The 21297-nt window shown below is 32.8% G+C and overlaps 1 protein-coding gene across 2 annotated transcripts in view; it reads left to right on the top strand.

The window, feature by feature from the left end:
• Window positions 1–21297, top strand: part of LOC111046492 (choline transporter-like protein 1) — a 103162-nt gene that overhangs the window by 46730 nt on the left and 35135 nt on the right. For both annotated transcript variants that reach the window (XM_022332053.2, XM_039427663.1), the window contains exons 2-4: window positions 15017–15127; window positions 17741–17848; window positions 19433–19578. In XM_022332053.2, coding sequence (XP_022187745.2) covers window positions 15074–15127; window positions 17741–17848; window positions 19433–19578 — 308 coding nt within the window. In that variant the 5' untranslated portion in view covers window positions 15017–15073. The remainder of the gene's footprint in view (window positions 1–15016; window positions 15128–17740; window positions 17849–19432; window positions 19579–21297) is intronic.

Here is a 21297-nt window from a genome sequence, read left to right as displayed (position 1 = left end):
TTTCCTTGTATTTTTCTCCTTCATTCTCCATGGTTAAGTGGACATTACTGTTCCAACTTCACCACGTCAAATCAAATCATATTTAATGCCAAATTAATATAAATTCGCAAAATATGAAAAACATAATTCAGTTTCGTACATTGGAAATTTACTAACAAAATTACAAAAATTTTCATTGAAACTAAATAGTAATGTCATCAAATGAATAATTCATTTCTGCCAAATTCTCTTTTCTACGCTTTTTCTTTATCTTTATCTCTTTTCCTTATCATACGCATTCTCTTGTTCTAATTGTTCCTCCTTCTAATCTTCTTCCTTGCTAATCATTTCTCCTTACTCATTCTCAATGTTTTCAACGTTCCCTCTTCTTCTTTTCCTCATCTCCATATTCCTTCTTTTCCTAACCTCTTTTATCTTCCTTTTTTATTCGAACTATTCCCACTTTTCCTTTTTCGTCTTTCGCTTTCTTTCTCTTCCTGTTCTCGCGTTTCCATCTAACGTTCCCCACTTTGCCTTTCAAACACATCCTCTTCCCTTTTCTCCTTGGTCTCCCCTTTTCTCCTTCTCCATTTCCTCCTCCATCAACCTCTCTCAATTCCTCCATTTTTCCTTATACAGTATTCTCTTTCTTCGATATCCTCTCGGGCGTTCTTTCTCTCTTTCTTCATCTTCTCAACTTCATCCTTCTTTTTTGTCACTTCTACCAGAGACAAGCAATATAGTGCTTATCCTTTCTCTATGCTTCTACTTCATCAGCTAAAGTTAGTCTGTGCTTATTCTTCCGCTCCTTCTCCTTCTCTATCATTATCAACTTCTCCTCCTCCTTCTCCTCGTTCTTCTTCTGTAAACTATTCTTTCTCTCCTTCATCTTCTTCTACTTCTTCCTCCTCTCCTCGATACTCCTCTTCTCCCTCTCCTGCTGCTGCTGCTGCTTCTTCTTCCTCCTCCTACTCCTCCTCCTCCTCCCACTCCTCCTCCTCCCACTCCTCCTCCTCCTCCTCCTCCTACTACCCCTCCTCCTATTTCTTCTTTTTTTCTTCTACTTCTCCTTCCTCATCATCATCTTCTTCTTCTCCTTCGTTCTTCTTCTTCTCCTCATAATCATCATCATCATCATCATCATCTTCTTCTTCTTCTCCCTCATCACCATCTCTTTTTCTTCTTCTTCTTCTTCTTCTTCTTCTTCTTCTTCTTCATCAACTTCTCTTCTTCTTCATCCCCATCATTTTTTCCTATCTCCTACCCTATGTGACTTGCCATTCGTGTTTCAACAACGTTTAATCAGGTCGATCTCAAAGAAAAAGCAATCGATAGTCTGCCAGTGTATGTGTGTTTGTGTGTGTGTGTCGGTGTGTGTGTGTGTGTGTGTGTGTGTGTGGTGTGTGTGTGTGTGTGTGTCGGTGTGAGTATGTCAGTGTGTGGACTGCATTCACACAGCAAGTGGTATTTGCTTGGAAGAGGACAAAAAGGACATCCATTATTTACGCCAATAATGGAAGGATTCTCCCCCCCCCCATTCTGTTGAATTGTTGCGCAATTCTGTTTTTTCCAGAATCTAGAGCAACATACCAGCGGAGAGTATAAAATGTAACCGTCTATATTCTATATTCTGCTTACCAGACGGAACTGAATCCCCCTACTATAAAATGAGGTCCACGTTATAATGGCAGTGTTTGATTAGCAATGGTATTGCTATCCTTGTCATTCAACAGAGCGGATAGCGTTATCTCTCTCTCTTGCTTTGCTCTGTTGCCAGATCGGTTTTTAACAATGTAGAATCAATAATTATTCATTAACAAAATATTTCATCTTAATTATGGAATTATTGAAAAATGTAATTTATTGTTTAATAAAACTGATTATTTTAAACGAGAATGAACAATTAATATTACCGTACATTAATTAACCTGTTTCAGCTTCCGTCTATAGAAGGCATTTACAAGACAGTGAGGATCGGCAACGTTGTTCTTTCTCTCTCCACTGCCATTATAACGTGGACCGCACTATAGAGCCATTGAACTATTTTACTTTTGGATTTTTTTTCAAATAATGGAACATTTCAAATTTCATACACCCTAGGTTTGAGAGTGGTATTTTATGGGAGAGGTTTGTCCTTTCCTAAGCTGAGAGACAAATCATTATTTATTTATACAATATGACAATTGGATACAATCATTAAATTGTCTTTTTTCTTTAGGGCTACATTTGAATATAAATAAAAATAGAAATCTATTATTTTATTCAAGTGATCACTTGATAATGACATCTTATAGCCGAAACATGCTGTAATTAACAATTTTATAAAGGGTACCTAGATTTCTATTTTTATTTATAATCATTATATTGTTTTGCAGTCTATAATAAATATTTAAATCAATCATCGATTTGATATTAATTTAGCAACTCAGCACTTTCATTACGGAAGCAGTTAAAGAGTTAAAAAAGAAAAAGACAGAAAGAAATCGGACTAATATAAATTAATCAAAAATCGAACTAATATAAATTAATCAACTTGGCAATTTCATTAAGGAAGCAGATGTATAACAATAAAAAGAGGAAAATTAGTATAAAAGAGGTAGAGAATAAGAAGGAGAGAGGAATAGAAGAGAAAGAGTTGAGAAAGAAAGGAAAAGACAAGAGTTGATGATAATAGGAAATGAAAAATCAGAAAAAAAAGAAACAGGTGGATAGCAATAAAAAGAGGAAAATAAGTATAAAAGAGGGGAAGAATAAGAAGGAGAAAAGGAATAGAGGAGAAAGAGTTGGAAAAATGAATGGAAAAGACAAGAGTTGATGATAATAGGAAATGAAAAATCAGAAAAAAGTAACAGATGGATAACAATAAAAAAAAGAGGAAAAGAAGTATAAAAGAGGGAAATAATAAGAAGGAGAAGAGGAAAAAACAGAAACAGTTGTCAAAGAAAAAGAAGGAAAGGGAAAGATTTCTGTTGATGAAAATAGAAGATGAAAAAACAGAAAAAATAAAAATTAAGGAGGAAGTTGGAGACATCAGGATGTATAGAGAAGTAGCGAAGGAAAAGTACAAAAATAATCTTCCTTCTGTGAATTGGTCATCAGCATTTTCTCTTAGAACTGAAAATTGAAATCAAGAACAGAAAATAATTTCATAGCATCAACTCCAGTTATAAAAATTTGTATAAACTGCAGGAAGCTCAGTTCTATGACTTCATTTCACAGCTACATTGTCTCATATCTCGTCAGTTGTTGTTATACTCATTTTTTTATTTTACCAGCTATTGACCTCAGATTCTAGACTACACTGATGAAGTCATTTCAAACATCAGCATCTTTCTCCAATATTACTCATGATTTGAGATTATCATTTGTCAATATTTCCATTTTAAACCTTTGTCTGACATAATGTATTCCGCAGTAATAGATGATGAGATCGCATTAACAATACACAATTGTTCTAAAATCGCTTGCATTGTTTGATTTTGGTATATTATTACAAGATTATATGTTCACAACTCAGTAAAATAATATAATATGATAAATCGTTTGTCACATAATAAGAATTTATCAGTAGTGATGAATTGTAGATTTATTATTATTATATAAATTATTTATTTTTTGTTGACATCAAGTAGGCTATAGGCGATGAGTAACTAAAATTTGAAATTTGTATTCAGCATTTGTTCTGTTCTGAAATCTAATTCAAACTGTCAGCATTGGATGAATGGGAAACATTGTAGTTATATGTAATGAATGCTGACAGTTTAATGTGAATCTCATTATAGAAAGACTTGATTAGTAATCTCTGAATGTTTGAGCTCCCATTATTCGCATATTAATTACAGTACTCTAATCCTTGAATACAGTAGGCCTACTCTTATCCAATCCAGTGTAATATCTCCATATCTTGAGGTGCTTACAGATATACGCGCCGCGAACATGAGCAATTCACTTTTAATCAGCTGACTATATCTGTATTTTTACAGAAACGGTAAGATACAGATATAAAAAGCTTGGCATCAGCTGATTAAAAGTGAATTGCTCATGTTCGCGGCGCGTAAATCTGTACGCACCATAAACTCACAGAATCATGGAAAAATTCAGTACTGAGCAACCTCACCATAGAAAAATACACTATATCACATAACCATCCTCACAAGACCATAGAAAAATGTCGATCAAACGAAATTTGGGTATGCATGGACATAGTTTTCTAATTTAACCAGTTCGAAATTACTAAGATTTTATTGTATGATACCAGAAACATCTATAATCTATAATAGAATAAAGAAGAGAATCAGCTTATACACGTACGGGATAGGAAATTCATGAATGACGCATCATCACGTCTAAACTACTGGACTGATTAACTTGATCTTTTTGCATAAAGATTATTTATTTACCGAGGATGGTTATATGCCTATTATAAATTCTTCAAGACTTCAGTAGGTCAAGTTTTCAGTTTGTCAAGTTTTTAATGAAACCTTGCGGAGCACGGGTTATGTGCTAGTATATAATAAATGTATCATAACGGTATTTGTTCAATGGTATTTATTTATGTGTATTTACGGTATTCTCTATTATAATACTAATAAATTATGTCATACGTTTCAAGCATTGAGCAATTTCTTAGATCCATCATCCATAATTTATTATTAAATATAATTATATATATAATTTTTAGGTAATGCGTGCTCCGCAAGCGTCTAATTCAAAACTTGACATACTGCAAAATTGAAAATAGGCCCATAACCATCCTCAGTCCTCAGTAAATTAAGAATCTACTTGCAAAATTTCAAGTTAATCTGTCCAATATATAATTCTGACATGATGATGCATCATTCGTGAATTTCCTATCCCTATAAGCCAATTCTATCTTTTATTTTATTATAGATAGATTATTATTTATAATATTGTGTAATTTATATCCTGGGAATATGGATCCATACATTGCATGCATCCATAGCCTAAATAATACTACTGATATTTTTTGACAAATTTTACGATATTTTTCACATCATATTCTTCCAATCACTGATTTTAAAACAAACAAATTTTCTCCAGTTAGCCTACATACTACATAACTACAATATAACTATTGCACAAAATACAATGGGTGTTTCCATAGAGTAAAGATATTTACGTTTATTAGTCTCTGGTGTTTCTTTTTTTACTACACAGACATGAAAAATGTTTCTACATTGTGTTTATAGACATGTTGCCTAATGACTATGATGGAATTCATTTTAAACTGTCAGCGTTCCTTATGAATAACACAAATCCACTTCCCATTCAACAAATTCTGCCAGTTTGACGTGAATCTCACAATAGGCATGTATTAATTCCAACGGACTTTATGGAAAGAAAACGGAGTTAGCACTTCAACAACCCATATCTCGCTTGTTAGATAAGTTAAAATTTCAATTGCCACTTTTTCTCACTCTTATAATGAATGATCTTAACAAATTATATTGAAAAAAGATTATCCAATTTTAATAAAAAAAGTGTACAGAACAGACTTAATTACAGGAGGTTTAGAAATGTATTAGAAATATTCCTTATGAATAATCCCTTCTACTCTGTTAAAGAATTTATAGAAAAAAGTTGTATTCAAGAGATTTTGAATTAAATAATCAGGTATTTATATAATATGAATAAGGTAAATTTGAGTCCAATGTACCTACTGTGGCTGTTTATTATTGAGTTATATAAACCCTGTTTTTATTGTGTTGTATTGTGTTGACTGGCCTATATGTCAAATTGTGATATTCTATTGAGGCTAATAAATATATTCTATTCTATCTATTTCAACTTAAAAACACTTGAAAATTTCAGTTGCCACTCTTATAATGATCTTAACAATAATTATATTAAAAAGATTATCCAATTTAAAAAAAGTGTACCGAACAGTGGCGCCATTTCACCAAACTGATAGGGGGGGGGGGGCAAAAACCAAGAGGTGGGGGGGAGGAATAACACCGAAGGATTGAAGGTCCTGGGTTTTCCCCAATAAATGTTACATTCGAAGATGTTATAATATGCTTCATTTTTTCCAGTTTTATACAAATGTGATTGAAACATCAATACAAACATATACATTATTAGTTATAATCATGAAATATTTATTAGAAATATAGGTCTACAGAGAGACCCTAAAGTAGGAATACACTGAAACCGATTTCTTAAAAATCATGGAAAAAGATAAATTTTTCTTTTACAATGACAATTTTATTGGGGATAATATTCTAATTGGAAAATAACTTAACATTAAGCTGTTCCCATAATTTTCACCAACACTGTACATACTTTGTTGAAGTTCTGACACTGTATTACTTGTAAATACTCAAACGTTGCCTCAATACTCCAACAAAAGTAACTGTTTTTCAAATATTTACAAGTAACACAGTGTCAGAACTTCAACAGAGTTATTATATAGTGTTTTGTCATGGAAAGCAACTTCAACTGTACATACATTGATTGTCTGATTGTGCCCTTTCCTTTGCTTTCACTGTGACATCTTGCAACTTCTTAATTCTCACGTTGAAATTTATGCAATAACTCACTTATTGAGCCCTGATCAATAATATTGTACCCATTTTATATTCAAGCTTCAACTATACCACAGAGAAAAGTATTCTTTATTACTCCGTACCCGTATCCATATTTTCAAGGCAATTTTCCTACATTGTTGATACTGTAGAAGGAATTATACTACTACTGTTGAAAAAGAGTATTAAATCAGTATGAGATTCTAAGGATTCGTGTAGATACACCCGCATTTTCATTATTTATCTGATCCTTGGGGGGGCCTAGGTCCCCCCCTACCCCCCCTAAATGGCGCCCCTGGTACCGAACAGCCTCCTGCCTTATTTCAGTGGGAAGCCTATTCATGTCTGATTGCGGCATTAGTGGGGCTTTGATCTGTTTTGTGGAGTCTGCTTGTTATTACATTCAAAGATTGACTTGATCTTGTATTTTGTGTGTATGTAGAACTTCTCAACACGGTTTTATCGGGATTAGCTTCTGAGAACAGTAAGCAGCATTGTAATATATACCGACCAGGCACTCACTAGCGGACTAGACGAGTCAAAACTTGGAGTGTTTCTCTTTAAAACAACACCAAAACCAGCGCTGTACCTTGTTTAATAAGATTTATATGAATTTTCAAAGTTGTAAAGTCCTTTTTTAAGCACCCGTTATAATGAAAAGAGTATTACTAGTAGCTCTGTGAACAGTAGACCTCGCGCTCAGTAAGTTCATTGATCTGTTGTTATGTTCTCTCAAAAATTAATAAATAATTTATCAATTTAAAATGTCTAGAAAAAATCTATATATATATATATAAAAGCGAAATGGCACTCACTGACTGACTGACTCACTCACTCACTCACTCACTCGCAGAACTAAAAATCTACCGGACCAAAAACGTTCAAATTTGGTAGATATGTTCAGTTGGCCCTTTAGAGGCGCACTAAGAAATCTTTTGGCGATATTTTAACTCTAAGGGTGGTTTTTAAGGGTTTTAAGTTCTTTTAGCATGTATATTCCTCTTATTCCAATATCTTAAAATTATAATTGAAATGTCCATATGTTAATAAAGAACTATAACCTAGAGAGAGTACCTCTTCGAAACAGTTGTTCTGATAACTAAATTAAAAATGTTGTCAGGTTGGCATTAAGTTGAGTTGACTTCGTTAGGTTGGCACCAAGTTGATGATTGAAATGCATTTATCCAGGACCTCCTAATTACTAATTTATCCAATTAGCCAAAATTAGCGTTTTCTCAGCTTTTCTGCGTTTCCTCACCTTTTTCAATAATTGATGGAAATATATTTTAAAAAATTCAGTACACAGGTTTAGCTGAGGTGGAAGAATTTTGTTCGCCAAAGATACGCCGATATAGTAACAGGTGTTTTTCGAGATCAAATTAACATAATACGTTCAAATTCGGTACAGAGGTCTACATGCAGGCGAGCGAAGCGAGCCCGTTGATCTAATTTTTGGACGATCCAGTCGGGGGTCCAGGGGGCGGAGCCCCCTGGCTAGACGGATATGGCGAGCGAAGCGAGCCTGACGGCTAGTCCTAAATAAACATAGAGCTTTCTGTCCTATCGTACCGTGACGTGTCGTCCCGGAATGTGAGTGTGAGCGCTGTTATCAGGTCTGGCTGCACCTGTCTACAACGTTGATGGAAAGATAAATTTTCAAGATGTTCGATGTTTTTGAACGGGTAGTATTATAGTCCACTAAACAGCTGATTTATGATGAATAATTCTATAGTCTGATTTTTACTCTAATACTAGCTGGCCCGGCGAACTTTGTACCGCCAAATAGTTAATGCATCTCATGACAAACTTTAGCTGGATGCACACCTGAGGAAGCGCGATGCGGCATTTTACATCCAGGGGTTTCTTACTTATTGGTTTGAATGGAAGAACTCACACATACTGAATAGGGCATGTCGTGGAACAGTGTGATAAGGTAATCGCCATAAGATCGACACTTTGTATCACCAAGCTGCGCCTCCTCAGATGTGCTTAGCCTTAGCTTGATCTGATGCACTGTATTTTTATGAAAATTATCCATTTATATCTCAATGAGGACCTATGTGCTTAGTTAGTTGTGCAGCAGTTTGTATTTTTTTAATTATAGTTGAATGCAGCTTGCTGGGAATCGAATAGTATATCTCCTTGCTGCTGATTTCCCCGTGCATATTCTAAATTTACAGCATTTCGAGTTCTACGACCCAAGATTGGACGTCGTTCATACCGTGGAATATTATTGAGAATTAAAGTTTTGTGAATCAGTAGAAAGGAAATGGAAAAATCTGGTGTGTCGAACTTTGCATTGATGGGGCGGAACTCCTGAAATTTTTACAGATATGGGACTTGTGGCAGTTGATAGAGCTTATCGATGACTATTTTAGGTATGAATTTGATTAAAATCGTTGGAGCCGTTCCCGAGAAAATCACGAAAAACCCTGTTTTTGACAACATTTTCGCCATTTTAGCCGCCATCTTGAATTGCATTTGATCGAAATTGTTCGTGTCGGATCCTTATAGTGAAAGGACCTTAAGTTCCAAATTTTAAGTCATTCCGTTAATTGGGAGATGAGATATCGTGTACACAGACGCACATACACTCATACACACACACACACACACACACACACACACACACACACACACATACAGACCAATACCCAAAAACCACTTTTTTGGACTCAGGGGGCCTTGAAACGTATAGAAATTTAGAAATTGGGGTACCTTAATTTTTTTCGGAAAGCAATACTTTCATTACCTATGGTAATAGGGCAAGGAAAGTAAAAACAGATCTACCGATGGCTGTTGGATGACGCAATGATTATAACAGCTGATTTTTATTTCTGTGTGTGGCTAGCTTACAAATCTTCTCCCATAAGGATTACATGTAAACTTTGAAGGACCGTAGGAAAGAGTCCTGAAGTCGGATTATAAATTTAATAGGCCATAAACCTGGTCATGAACATAACGAACACAACTAAACAAAAATCATCAAATTCGGTGCATACATAAGAAAGTTATTGAATGTCAAAATTTGAGGTTCGATTTTTATTTATATAGATTGGCGTATGAAGGAGGCTCCTTTTTCCTTCTATATTATCCTTGAAATGCAAAATTTCCAAAAACCTTGTATATACGTCGACGCGCAATTAAAAAAGGAACATACATGTCAAATGTAATGAAAACCTATTACCGCGTCTCGCCGTAAATGCGCAACATATAAACATTTAAACATTAAGGGAATGCCAAACCGTCGACTTGAATTTATACCTCACTTCGCTCGGTCAATTATTAGTAAGAGTAAGATAGAGTAATATTGATTTGATTTTCTATTACAGTAGCTATGAATTTGTAGTCCGATTCATCTAAAATACATGCTATTATTTCTATGAGAAGCAGAGGTCAACTTACAACTTGGACGATCGGATGCGGGATATGAGAATACTATGAAACACGATGATAAATTGAGCAAAATGATTATCTGCATTTAATTCTATATATTCCTCCTCTTCCGGTTTCCGGTATTGATAACGTTCTTGATATTATAATGTGTTAAATGTACCGTATGAAAAACAGAATGAATATTATGTCCCTTTTAATTTCGGCTCATCTAAATTATGAGTTTATTTAGAGATAATTCGTTTCAAAAGTCAGTATTTAGTATTGTTCAAACTGGACAATGATTAGCTGGTTCAATTACAATGTAATCATTGAATTATTTATCTATTTTTATAATTATTTTAATTATCGAATTATATCACTTCATAATAATTTTCTGGAATCGCTATTAATACTTCAAGTTATTTCATTCATTACAATTAAATTCAATTCGAAATCTTCTATATTAAGGTCCACGTTATAATGACAATGAAGAAAGATAGGAGAAGAGCGTTGCCGATTCTCTGCCTTTTCACTGCCTTATAGAGGATAGCTGATACCGGTATATCTGATGCAATATTAACTGTTTATTCGTGTTATAAATAATGATCAATTATAGTTAGAAAATATATTTTTCAATGATTAAATAATAAACTAATAATAATCATAATTGAGATGAAATATTTTGTTAATGAACTATATTGCTACATTGTTAAAAACTATCTGGCAACGTTGTGGAGCTAGAAAATGATAGCGCTAGGCTATCTGCTCTGTCGAATAATTGACAAGGATAGCAACACCAATGTAATATTAAATACTGCCATTATAACGTGGACCTCACTATAGTTCTACTATTATATTCCGGGATTAGATTCCCGGTTTTGTCAAACATTTCTTGACATACCTTTGACCAAACTTTTATCTCAAACTCTCATGGAATATTTGTTGACATTTTTAATTGTGGGAATGTCACCTCGTTTGCTTTTGTGTGACATTTTATGTATTTAATGAATCAATATATTCACGATTTAACCTTACGAGTTGATAATTAAAATCAAACTGATAACCCTATGCATGTTATTGTTTATCACAATATTATTCGGCTGTCCGAATTCAATATACTGTAAGCAGCTTTAACTTGCAATATTTCAAAGAATTGGAAATTCCAAATTTAAACTTTTTATAATATAACGTCAAACGTTAGTTGGTATTGTTACAATAAATAAAGGCTACTATAATGAAACTCAGGCACATTATAGTAGTATGTTATTAAAATGTAATTCCATAGTACCTTTTTGTTTTAAAAATGTTCTGGTATAAAACACAATAAAACAACTAATTTCAGCATTTCCAAGCCATTTTTAGAGGTTTTTGAAAGAAAAGGGTGCTATGGAATTACTTTTTAGTCTCAAACAAGTTACTTTAAATTGACAAATCAAGTAACCCTATACTGGGGTCCACGTTATAATGGCAGTGTTTGTTTAGCAATGGTATTGCTATCCTTGTCTATTATTCAACAAAGCGTATAGCGCTATCTCTTGCTCGCTTTGCTCTGTTGCCAGATCGTCTTTTAACAATGTAGAATTAATAATTGATTAACAAAATATTTCATCTTAATTATGAAAATTCACTATGAATTTATTGGAAATATGATTTCTTGTTTAATAAAATGTAATTGATTATTTTAAATGAGAATGAACAGTACCTAACATGTATCAGCTACCGTCGATAGAAGGCATAGGCATTGACAAGATCGAGGATCGGCAACGTTTTTCTCCTATCTTTCTCCACTGCCATTATAACGTGGACCTCACTATAGAAATACTTTATTAGAAAATATAATAGTGTGGTTCACTTTAAACTGACATCATTCTCAATGAATAACATCAATGCTTTCCATTCAGCCAATGCTGACACTTGAAGTGAATCTCACCTTGAAAAGTAGATTTTCACTTTTTTCATTTCAATCTTTCACACACAGTGTGATTAAAACTGCAAAACATAGTACACATTAGTACCGATACTAAAAGAAAATTAATTAGTTTTGGTTCTAAAACATGACTGTGTCAGATTCAGTACGGTACTTGAAGCTGATAAGGATTATTATTGCAAGGTGATAAAACCAGTTTATTATCACAGTGGAAGTGATACGCCAGTTGAAGTTAGCTTAGTTAGTGACAAAAAGATGTATTAGCACATAAAACGTATCCATTAAGCCTGGCTTTCACTAATAAGAGTTAGTGGTCGAGTAACTGGCGTACAACTTTACCGAGCTAACTCCACTCTACTTACTTGGTCTAGTAACTGTTTTCATTACAATTGAGAATAGTAGGTAAAGTGTGTTGTCTAGTGAATAGAACTAACCTTTATAGTGTCAACAATTCTTTTCAATAAATTAATACTTGAACACTTATTTACAGTTTAATAAATTAACACTTTTCAATAAATTAACACTTTTTAATAAATTAATACTTTTCAATAAATAACAATACTTCTTAAACTTGATAGCCTGAGTTCGACTCTACTCTACTAGTTCGAGACTGTTTTCACTAGCATAGTAGTGGTAGAGTAGAGTGAGAAGCGGTGGTGGGGGTAGGCATGTGGTAGAGTACTATGCCACGGTGCTATCCCACTCTACTCTACTAAAAACTAGTACTCTACCATGAAAGTTTTCATTGGGAGAGTTCACAAGATAGTTAGTACTTGCCCAGGGAACTCTACCACTAACTCTACTAATGAAAACCAGGCTTGACTGAAAACCTCAAAACTAAAAACTAGTGCTCTACCATGACTCTACTCTACCATGAACGTTTTCATTGGGAGAGTTGACAAGATAGTTAGTACTTGCCCAGGTAACTACCACTAACTCTACTACAACTCTACTACTTATAATGAAAACCAGGCTTTAGTGTTGAAAAGATCTATTAGCACATGAAACGTATCCATTAAGCTTCTATCTAAAAAAGTATGTTTTATTGATACATTATTTTTATTTCACCCATTATTTTCAAATTAGAATTATAGTACCCTTTAAAATTGATAAATTATTAAAACAAGTTTACAAATGTATTGTAATGTAACTACTAGTTTCGGTGATCACACCATTGTCAGGTTATAAAAATAAATGTTTACTAATAGTTTTGTTATTTTAAATAAAATCTTCAAGTTACGTTACAATTTGTATTCTTGTTTTTTAATATTTTATCAATTTTATTCATCAATATTTTATCTATTTTATAAATACAAGAAAGTAGCCCTGAATTCATACATTATATTTTTTTATTAATCACAAATTGTATCTTATCGATTGTATAATTTTGGTTGTGCAGTACCTTATTTATTATTCTAATCGATATAGTAACTTATAGGGTGAGACCATATTAGTCGTTTTCAGAGTCGGCAGGGCATGGAGCTCACTGATTAGGTGACTGGATTGGTGCCTGAAAAACGCATAATATGGTCTCGCCCATCATGTACTACAGTAGTTCTGATGTGAGAGTGAATTTGAAATCTATTGTTTGCTTTCTAATAATTAGAAATAATTATTATTTTATCAGTTATGAATACTATCCAATATATTGAGATCACTATTATAGATCTAATATTTCCTATCTTAGTGATAATAATGTAATATATTTTTTCTGTGTTTGGTTTTAAAGCATCTAAATTCAAAAATCTACTTCGTAAAAATAATTAAGGACTGAAAATGTTGTGAATGAACAACAAGACTTAACCTATTTCGGACTATGTGTAACGTTATCTGAATTTGGGAGAGGAATAGCACAAGGTTACCTTATTATTCCTCTCCCTATCATTTTGATGGTGTACTTATTGTATGAATCAATAAAGAATAAAGATCTGCAGTATACTGTAGCTTTTTCTAAAATGTGCAATATGAAGATACAATACGGGGGCGTATTACTGTACGATGTTATCGTATTACTGTACGATAATAGATACTCGTAGAAGGACGGTATTCGCCAATTTCAGCAAGCCTGAGTAAGTCATTACTGTATAGGTAGGGTAATAACAGTTCATATTCAAGGCACATGGAATGTGGACATTAGGGTCACTGATTTCTATCTTTTTCTAAAATGTGGAGGTTTGGATCATTCGTCCCTTATCCTTTATCTATTATGATCCTTATTTGTACTTCAAACATCAATATGTTTCAGTGTACTAATGCAAATTTGCATTCCTATCTAGATCATAATATCATCTTGATGACGCTATGTCATTCAGTGTGATAACGAGGGGGGGGGGGTTTCCAGGTTACAAAAATCAAGATCCCCCTCATCTAATTCCACTAGATGAAGTCTTTAGAGGCTAACAATTTTTGGTCAACCCCCCCCCCATTTCAAATTCCTGGTTACGCTACTGATGTTATTTACAGTCTAAAAAGTCCATGCATAAAGTTATGGTTTCGAAGTGGCCTCAAATTTTAAAAAAAGAAGAGAAGGTTTTGTCTTTGTTTCTTAGTTCCCTAATGTACTCTATCGATTTAATAATGAATAAGCCTATTCGTAAATACTCACTATAAATAATAATAGAGGGTATAAATACTAATATAGTGTTAATATTGCTCATAAATATGAAGGATATAGATGGGGTGAAATTATTTTGTAGATAAAAAAAGGTAGGCTAGATTGGAAACAGAGCTTGACTTTGAAAAAGAATATATACAGACTAAACTCTAATTCAATCTAAACTCTACTAGTTTCTGAAAAGCACGAACAACCAAAATTGTTTTTGTATTTTTCTGTTCTAGTGTTAGAATGATTGAATACTTTCAAATTGAATTGCATCGCTCATTATTTTTAATACACAATTTTCATCTACTGTATTTTATGCATATATGAGACCACATATAGAAGTCCCATGGTTAGTTATGGTTAGCTATTTATAGTTCTATGGAAGCTCCTGCAATTCGCCCATAACTATTTCATTATTTCACTCATTTTGTTTTCTCTTTCATCCAATCATTTGGTACCATTTTTTGTGTTTTCTAATTCTGGCTGAACTACCCAATCCATCTATGTACTTTATAAATTATTGCTGTGTATATTAGGTATAAACTTGATATTCATCAATATTATCTTGAATTATTTTTTATTTTTCAGATCGCACCTGGATGAGAAACCTGTACCTTTGACCGAGAAAAGAGTTCAACCCTTGAAATGGGGGGCTGCCTTAGTTCAGAGGATAGGGTGACACCCTTCGGAAATTCAGCGGTGAGTGAAATTAAGTTTTTCAAAAACAGCTCCTTAATTTGGGGAAAATTGAATGCGGGTTGTAATTTTTCTAAAAAGATGTGACTGCTAAATTGGAAATCGAACTTTCAATAATGGATGGAAAGATTGAAAACAAGATCAGATTGAAACAAAATAATAGTGTAATAAAGAAACTTTATTGAAAGAATTCACTTACAAAAATCATTACTGAACCAAGTACAGTAATAATTAATAACATTTATTGAAAGAATTCGATTGTCTCAACATATTGTATGTTTTATGGCAATAAACGATGATTTGATTTGATTCACATACAAAATTATATTAGAACAGATTTAAAGATACATAAAGAAATGGAAAAATTAAAAATAATATATGAGATTGAAACAAAATAATGGGCCAAACACAGTGATTAATAAAATTTATTAAAAAATCACATACCTACAAAAACGATGTTAGAACAGATTTAAAGATAAATAAAGAAATGAAAAATAGTTCATATTATTAAAGTCTTCATTAATCAGTTCATTAGTGAATGTAGCCTACGAGATAATTCACACCAGATGAATAAACAAGTTTTGAAAATTATACAACTAAACAGAGGATTTAAACTTGAATGATATTCAAAACAAAAACAACTACAAATAAATCCATGATCTTGAAACATAAGAAAAATCACAGAACATGAATTCCATAAATTGAAGTTTCATGAATTCTACTATAAGCGATTAATTTTAAACTGTTTTATATCGAGCATGATTGATTGTTATCAATTTCATTTCTATTACCATAGAGGAAAAGAGTGCACAACAATTTGGAATTTTATGGATAGGATATGGGACGTAAAAATGATAAGAAATATCAGAAGTTGTGTCAATTTTGTTTTGTAGATTCAATGATTCATCTTCAAAGCCTATTATTTATCTAGTGTCTGGTCTATCAAATTGAACAACTATTTTTATTCATATAATCTGTCCCAATCTGTCATTCTTTTTTATTTCTATTTTAATATCCCTCAGAATAGCTAATAGCTAGAGGATTTCAAAATATGTGTAAACTGTTTCTATTGAAATTGTATTTGAATTTTGAATTCATCATTTGGATCAAGGAAAATAAACAATCTATATAATCATCTTTTTTAGGATTCTATATGTGTGATAGAAGTGCAATTTCATGATATATTCTTCTCGAAATTTACAAAATATGTGTATACCGTTTTTATTGAAATTGTTTTTTTGAATTTTGAATTCTTCTTTTGGATCAATGGAAAAAGTGATTGATCAAATTATTGAACTGGGTGACTTCAACATGAACGAGAAGGTAATATCATAGAGAAACAATAGCTGTAGCTATCCCATGGTATAGGGCGTTTATGTCGCAACTTTTACTGTTATCTCAAGTCGATTACTATCGATTATTGTAGATTTTTACTGTTTGGGTGAGAGTGTATGAACGGCACAATATGAGAGACTACCAGCGTCACACAGCTTTTTGGGAAAGAAATACATGGACTATCGGCTTGAGATAACAGTAGAAGTTGCGACATAAACGCCCTATACCATGGAATAATCTACGTAATATCTTATCGCAACCAATGGGCGAGCATGTAAACAGAATGCCAGCAGAAAGGATTTTCTTGATGATTCTGAACTACCACCCGAAAGGGAAAATAGATGTAGGTAGACCTCGGAAAAGATGGCAATAGAATGCAAAATATGTAATAGCTGCTAAAAAAAATTAATTTCATTATAGATTCACTGTATAATGTAAAAAAATCAATTTTAATTTTAGTCTTCAATGTTTACTTCCTTCCATTAAGAATCGCTTGTTAATAATCACTTTTGAACAACTAAATTACGACATAGCAGTCTAATTTTTATAAATAAAAGTTATTAGCTTCTACTTACAATTTGTGGAGCACTCGAACACTCTTGAGTTGAGGAAGGGCCTAGTGTCCGAAAGCTTTTACTTATAAAGTTCAGACTGCTATGTATAGTGAGGTCCACTTTAAAATGACAGTATATAAAGATAGAAGAATAGCGATGCCGATTCTCTGCATTGATTAATTATATTTCTACACTGTCAAAAACATAATTGGCGTCGTTTTGGACCTAGAAAAGGATAGCACCACCGGCTTTGTCGAATGATAGACAAGGATAGCAAAACTAAAGTTTATCAAATACTGTCATTATAACGTGGACCTCACTATAGTAAATTGAGAGCCGATTGCTCAAAAGCCGGTTAAATTTTATCCGTAATTAATTTCTCGAGAACCAATCAGAGAAGCCGTCTTTTCAAAAAAGCCTTCTCTGATTGGTTCTCGTGAAATTAATCACAGTTAAAATTTCACCGGCTTTTGTGCAACCGGGTCTGAGTCTTCAAAAGTGTTTAATTTTAGATTCACTTTATAATGTGATAGATTTGATCTATACTGTTGTGAGTCGAAACAGGCAAGAGCCTTGAATGAAAGAAGAAGAAGAAGAAGAAGAGAAGAAGAAGAAGAAGAAGAAGAAGAAGAAGAAGAAGAAGAAGAAGATATAGACTATTGTATAAGTGCTTTCTAAAAAATTATTATTATTGATAAATGATTAAATATTAATTTTTATTTTTCAGGTTGATGGGGGTGGTCAGTCGAAAGCGGACTTCAAGGGACCAGTGAGACAACGAAGCTGCACTGATCTATTCTTCCTAATCTTTATGGGCATGTTCATTATTATTCTGGTGAGTTTCAAGCATAAATTTATTAGTTTTTCAGTAAATTTCAACTAGAAAGGTTCCAAGTCTTCAAGTGTATGATCTACTATTATGTATTATTCTATACAACATTATTTGCAGCTTATTATCAGTCTTATCATACTTTCTTCTAAAATAGTGCTTCATCTAAAAATAATGTTTGTCTCTCCCAACACATACCCAATACATCATACCTAATACTATCTTCATATTCATATACTAGCAAGTAACCTGTGCTTCGCAAGGGTCCAATTGAAAACTTGACAAACTGAAAACTCTACGTACTGAAGTTTTAAGAATTGAAAATAGGCTTATAACCATCCTCGGTAATTTAAGAATCTATATGCTAAATTTCAATTAAATCAGTCCAGTAGTATTTTCACAAAGAGATTATTTCCTTTATTAAAAATTAATATCGGGGCACCGAGCTTTGCTCGTTATTTATTTATTGATAAACAGAACTCAATTCTTTAAAATAATTGGGGAAGGCATACAGGCACAGCCCAAAACTGTTTCTTCCCCGAATTATGATTAATTTATACACTATAAATATTCCAAAAAGTAGATTATGTTCCATACACTTGAATTCAGGTGAAATTTTCAGTCCAAATATTTGAAAACATAAAAGTTCTAATTTAGATTGTTTACATAATTATACCAAATTGAATAACAAAATAACACTCACTAATTACTTGGTACTGTAAAATAATGATTAAATTTGAATATAATGATATAGGCCTAGGCTACCATCTCATGTCAACAAATCAGATTATTTTGATCGAGTCAATTAAAATTTCTAGATTTCTCGCGAAATACGGTAAGCTAATTGATTACACAGCTGATCTCCCACACAGGCACACGCATCTTCTGTTATCGACAGACGACGAAATTATCATCTGTTTTTCCGAGGATGAATTATCCTTTTCATGTCCATTATGATATATACCATCTCATTTCTTGAAGAATTTTGAAGTGATACATAAAACCTAGCTACATTTTTTGACTGTTGTATAAATTAGAATTTGAACCGTTTTGGGCTTATAAGCCTGTGGTACTTTTCTGTAAGTTGTGTAACTCTGAATGATTGAATAAATAATTAAATAAATGCCAACAAATCAGATTACTGTATTTTAATCAAGTCAAAATTTCTAGATTTCTCGCGAGATACAGTAAGCTGATTGATTACACAGCTGATCTCCCACACAGGCTCACGCATCTTCTGTTATCGACAGACGACGAAATCATCATCTGTTTTTCCAAGGATGAATTATCCTTTTCATGCCCTTCAGCGAGTTTTCCCAGGGATGAGACCTAGTGCAATCGAATTTTGATATCATAAACCTACTATATTCCAAATTTCGTGAAAATCGTTAGAGCCGTTTTCGAGATCCGTTGAACATAAATAACCATATAACCAGATATAAAACTAGAAAATTATAAAAATATAAACAGATATACAGAAATTTCTCGCTTAATATAATAGGATTTGATAGTACCCAAAATACTAACACAATTCAATAATTCAAAATGCAACTATATTGATTATTCTATTTGTAATATTTAATTTTGCAGGCAATCCTTCTTGGCTACTGCATCAGTCATGGAAATATCTACAGGATAATAAACGGATTCGATAGCTGCGGTAACGTTTGTGGAATGGTGACCAAAAATGAAAACCCTGCCTATCCTTGTCAGGGAAAAGACATGACCGATAAAAAGTGAGTATTTTACAATTAGTTGCTACTTTTCCAATAATAAAATACCTTAAAACCTGTGAGTTTTTATAATTTGTTCCTTCTTTTCCAGTAATAACATATTTATAACCTGTGTTTATCTTATAATGTCTTATTTCTTCAATAGTAAAATACTTTATAATCCATGGCTTGATAGAAAACAAGAAAACTGGCACTTCTTATTTCATCTGTTATCATTTAACCTTCTTCAGAATTGTTTAATTATTATAGAAATTACTAGTTAGGTACCTTCTTTATACCTTTTTACATAAACACAACTAGTTTCGAGCACTCATGTCATTTTCAAGTGTCAAAATTAAATAATATTATTCTACTGAAAAATAATAATTCATTTTGACGCTTGAAAATGGCATGAGTGCTTGAAACTAGTTGTGTTTATGTAAAAAAGGGTACTAATTATTCCTATAATAATATAATAATTATATTATTATAATTAATTATAAACCTGTATATTATCCATCCTCCCCACGCGAAAGCCAAGGTGATCATCATCCTTGGAAAAAATAAAACACTTTCAGAGGGTTGAAATCAGTTGTTTGTTATTCATATCATTCAAATTTTGTCTTTTTTTCTTTAGGGCTACTCTTAAATATAAATAAAAAATTAGAAATTCAAGTACCCTTAAAAACTGTTCTTAAATCACGACATGTATCGGCTATATAATGCCATTATCAAATCTAGACTAATACCATAGAGAAACAATAGCGTAAGTAGATATCCCATGGTATAGGGCGTTTATGTCGCAAATTTTACTGTTATCTCAAGCCGATAGTCCACGTAGTTCTTTCCCGTGAAGCTGTGTGACGCTGGTAGTCTCTCATATTGTGCCGTTCATACACTCTCACCCCAACAAAACAGTAAAAATCCACAATAATTGATACTAATCAACTTGAGATAACAGTAAAAGTGGCGAAATAAACGCCCTGCTATACCATGGGATATCTACTTACGCTATTGTTTCTCTATGCTAATACTTAGTTTTCTGAATTAGAAACTAGATTTCTAATTTTTATTTGCATTCAAATTTTGTTCCGCGTTTAAAGTTCTATCAAGGCTAGAAAATAACATTAAAGTTTGTAACATTTTCTCCATGATTATCGACCTGGATATAAATTTTATACGCAAATTCTTTTGTAAAACAAGATACGTGGTTTTTATCTTATCAAATGACAAAGTTCGAATACCTTCCACCCTGCTTATGGAATAAGATAAACATGATTAGCAGAATTTGGAGTAGCAGCTATCATTATTCAAATATAGGCTCTAACGGCCCCATTGAACGGTCAAATATTTGTTCAAAGATCTTTGACTAACTTTCATCGAAGATTTGATTTCATATGAGAATATAACCGATGACCTATTGAACCATGGATGTTCGTTGACCAAATATTTTACCGTGTGATAGGGCTCTAAATATTTAAATAATAATTATGTCAGTCTACAGATGGAAATCAATTGGAAGTTGCATTTGTTCAAATAATAAATAATTATCATTAAACGAGAATCCCAATTAAATGCTGTAAATCACCCCGAAGACTTCTGCTACTGCAAATATTGACAACAGGGTAAACAGCTAGATGGAAATTCAATGAGCGCTACCATCTAAAAATTATTTGTCAGCCCGGGCTATTTTTGTATAGTAGCGCTCATCGAATTTCCATCTAGCTGTTTACCCTGTTGTCA

The sequence above is a fragment of the Nilaparvata lugens genome, chromosome 5 (genome assembly GCF_014356525.2).
Source record: "Nilaparvata lugens isolate BPH chromosome 5, ASM1435652v1, whole genome shotgun sequence".
NCBI lineage: Eukaryota > Metazoa > Arthropoda > Insecta > Hemiptera > Delphacidae > Nilaparvata > Nilaparvata lugens.
This window is presented reverse-complemented; position numbering and strand designations above follow the sequence as displayed.